The 3,906-nt window shown below is 38.7% G+C and overlaps 1 protein-coding gene across 1 annotated transcript in view; it reads left to right on the top strand.

Moving 5' to 3' along the window:
* Positions 1–2,373, top strand: part of LOC121386252 (E3 ubiquitin-protein ligase TRIM56-like) — a 97,272-nt gene extending 94,899 nt beyond the window's left edge. The window contains exons 3-4 of the mRNA XM_041517095.1: positions 1–30; positions 1,492–2,373. The exon at positions 1–30 is cut by the window's left edge and continues 39 nt beyond it. Of these exons, the coding sequence (XP_041373029.1) occupies positions 1–30; positions 1,492–2,162 (701 nt within the window). The 3' untranslated portion in view covers positions 2,163–2,373. The remainder of the gene's footprint in view (positions 31–1,491) is intronic.
* Positions 2,374–3,906: the final 1,533 nt, after the last annotated feature.

Genomic DNA, 3,906 nt, shown 5'->3' on the forward strand with positions numbered 1-3,906 from the left:
GACAGTCAGAACAGTACAGAACACTTCTTTGTAAGTAACGTCCACGTGTACCTGTACAAACATGGACACTTTATTTAGGTATTGATTTGAGTAAACATGCATAACAGAAAATCTACTTCCATTCTAACTGAAACCAGATCTTATTTGCTTCTCTGAATTTTTCCACGAGTCGATCTAACTTGAGTGACAAGCATGGCGGGGTTTTAGCCCCCCCCCCCCCCCCCAATAATTCTGAATAAAAAATATTATGGTAGTAAATCATAAGGCAGAGACACATTTTACTTGTAGAATGTATGAAATTGCATTTCAGGACAACTAGTTTTCAAACTTTTACGGGGAAGCATACCCCCGAACGTCCCCCAATGTCTATTTGTTTCTGCCGTGCCTGAGTGAGGGTTATCGCATCATGTCTGCATTACCTGCTATTTGGAACAGGATTTAGATCAGTCGGTTGAGTGAGGGTTATCGCATCATGTCTGCATTACCTGCTATTTGGAACAGGATTCAGCTCAGTGGGTTGAGTGAGGGTTATCGCATCATGTCTGCATTACCTGCTATTTGGAACAGGATTTAGCTCAGTGGGTTGAGTGAGGGTTATCGCATCATGTCTGCATTACCTGCTATTTGGAACAGGATCCACAACTGGTTAAAGGGTGTGATATGTTGGAAAGTGCATATAAAACATCCCTTTCTGCATTAGGAAAAATGTAGCGAGTTCCCTCTGATAACTACGTGTCAGAATTATCAAATGTTTCACATCCAATAGCCGATGATTAATTAATCAATGTGCTCCAGTTGTGTAGATAAACAAAACTAACTTTTACCTGTCATTTTGATATATGACTTAATAAAAAGTGGGATGACTTTTCATAGAGTAAACGCTCGCTTGGTGCGCTGTCGGTCTAGGATCGATTCCCGCCGGTGGGCCTATTGGGCTATTTCTCGTTCCAACCAGTGCACCACGACTGGTATATCAAAGGCCGTGGTATGTGCTATCCTGTCTGTGGGATGGTGCATATAAAAGATCCCTTGCTACTAATGGAAAAATTTATCGGGTTTCATCTCTATGACTGCGTCAAAATAACCATATGTTTGACATCCAATAGTCGATGGTTAATAAATCAATGTGCTCTAGTGCTGTCGTTAAACAAAACAATTTTTTCTTTTTCAATAGAGTAGGTCACGGCCAGGTAACACACACGTCATACGAGACGTAGTTAACACACGTCATACGAGAGTTGGTAACACCGATTTAAAAGGTAACTCACTACACTAGTAAATGGCCACAAATTAACGTCTTTAGTCTGTCCCGAGATATCGATACAATTATAATTATGTTCTGATAAGTATAATTAAATATGACATGCAATATTATACATGTATTATCGTTATAAATATTCTTTATTTCCATAAATAGTAACACTGTGCTTATAAATAACAAATATTTCTATATTTACATTTTTTCTTTCTTATTTAATTTCTTTTTCACAGTGCCAAATATAGAGTATGATGCACAGAAGATAAACCGGAAGCAGTGTAGTATTAACGAATCTGGAATTCTGGTCAACAAACCTTCAGAAGTAAAGCATACTGACCAGACTTCCAGTCTGCAGCGTTTGTCTGGAGTCACAGCCAGGACGCATGTACCGACGTCTGGATGTGCGTTCTGGGAGACGGAAGTTGACTGCATGGTGCGTGAATCGGCTAAATTAAACTATGCGGTAGCACAAGTTGGTGTTTGTCTGGACGAGCACTGTGACAATACAACAGGGATTTTTAATAACGAAAATGCGTGGGGTGTTATGGTGGCCAGCTGTAAAACTCACAACACTATCTGTTTATTAGCTTATTCCCGTGGAAAGAAGCTGTGCTGTATTCCTGTGACTGATTTCAAAACTAACTCACGACTCAAGGTCACACTCGGGCTGTTGATAGACATCGACAACGCCCTTCTCCACATGATTCGCGTTGACGACAACACACTTGTACACTCCATCCCAAACATCGACGTGTCGCGACCGCTGATGCCGATGTTTGTTGTTAACTGGCCTGAATGTTTTGATGTTAAACTGAGAGTGCCTTCTGGCATGGATCTCTCAGTAAACCGTGAATTGTTGGTCCTGCTCTCGAGTTTAGTAAAATGGGAGAGTCGTGAGACCTGATTCAGTGCAATGCAAACCTGTATAACCCGGTGCCGACTCCCACACAGGGCGAACTTAAACGAGCCAATGGGGAGTTGTGACTAACGGATACTTTTTAATGATTGTAATTACATATCAACTATATTTTTCTACATAAAATTTTAGAGGGGTATACTAAACGTGTTTCTGATCGTTCTAATATGTGTACTAGCTTAAATTTCATTTTATTTTCTAAAATACGAACTTATTTGAAGACATGATCCAGTTTTGGCTTCTTACAAATACTAAGACGACCAGAAATACATTGAATATACAGACACTGATATTCTAAACAAGAAAATACATTTAATATGTAAGTTTAATCGTTAACTGTGTTACTGACATTGAATTCCACATTGTACTTTATACAGACATTAAGATGTTAACGGTGACTAATATATGGTCTTAAAATCAAAGTGACCTCTTATTTATTTGTCTCAATAGAAGTATATTATTTTGAATAGCTCTTTAAAGATAAATATGCAGAAAAACTACAGACATAGAGCATTGTGATTTTGATAAATGTTCATATAATATACAATAGGCTTTCACGACTAATTTAATGATACCAGAACAAAACAGGTATTGGAGAGAGAGAGAGAGAGAGAGAGAGAGAGAGAGAGAGAGAGAGAGAGAGAGAGAGAGAGAGAGTGAGTGTGAGTTAAACTTATTTATATTTCCACATTCACAATAAAAAAGTTTTGCTTTGGTATTCAGTTTCTCTTTTTATCTGTTGCTACGTAATTCGCTTAACTTCATACATCGCTCTTTAAGGGGAGCTTTAACTCTGCTCCCCATCACTCTCCTGAGATTAGGCCGAAGATCATAAGTGTTAGCTCCTCCGAGCAGGTGAATAAAGAAGTAGTTCAATAAAGTAATTAAATACCATTGCTCTACATGTTAATATTTTAATTAATTCCCTAGAATCTAAGTTAGGTGACCAACTAATCACTCCCCTCAATAATCTAGGGGAGCTGCTCGTCTGAACTTTATCAGAATGTATTTACCTGTATATCTCAATCAATTCTTTCTGTTCAGTTACGTGCTATAAATGTTAAATCTTGCATGGCATAAAATCACGAAAATCAAAAGATATGTGTGTGGCGTGTTTTTATCTTCAATATTTACCTTTGTAAAACATTATTATTTTGGTTGAATTTTAATTGTTTATGTTGTTGTTTTTGTTGTTCTTATTACAGAGTACGATTCAAGTTTCTCGGCTGTAATATATTTTGTTAGTGGTTGGACGAGGGGGGGGGGGGGGGGGGTAGGGGTGGTGAAGACGTAGCCAAGTGGTCAAGCGCCCGCCTGATACCGCTTGAACCAGTTGGATCAATTTTGATCCCCGTCAGTGGGCCCATTGGGCTATTTCTCGTTCCAGCACCACAACTGGTATATCAAAGGTCGTGGTATGTGTTATCCTGTCTGTGCAAAGGTGTATATAAAAGATCATTTAGTACTAATGGAAAAATGTAGCGGGTTTCCTCTCTAAATCTATATGTCAAAGTACCAAACGGCTGACATTCAATAGCCAATGATTAACAAATCAATGTGTTCAAATGGTACAATCAAACTTTAAGTTTTTAACTTTCTAAGGGGAGGGATCTAACAGTCGGAGCGCTCACTTGATGTACTCTAATGGTGCAAACACACTAACTTTCCACCTTTGTGTGGGGAGAGATCTAACAGTCAGAGCGCTCACTTGATGTGTTCTAATGGTGCAAAC

Source organism: Gigantopelta aegis, chromosome 12, assembly GCF_016097555.1.
Source record: "Gigantopelta aegis isolate Gae_Host chromosome 12, Gae_host_genome, whole genome shotgun sequence".
NCBI lineage: Eukaryota > Metazoa > Mollusca > Gastropoda > Neomphalida > Peltospiridae > Gigantopelta > Gigantopelta aegis.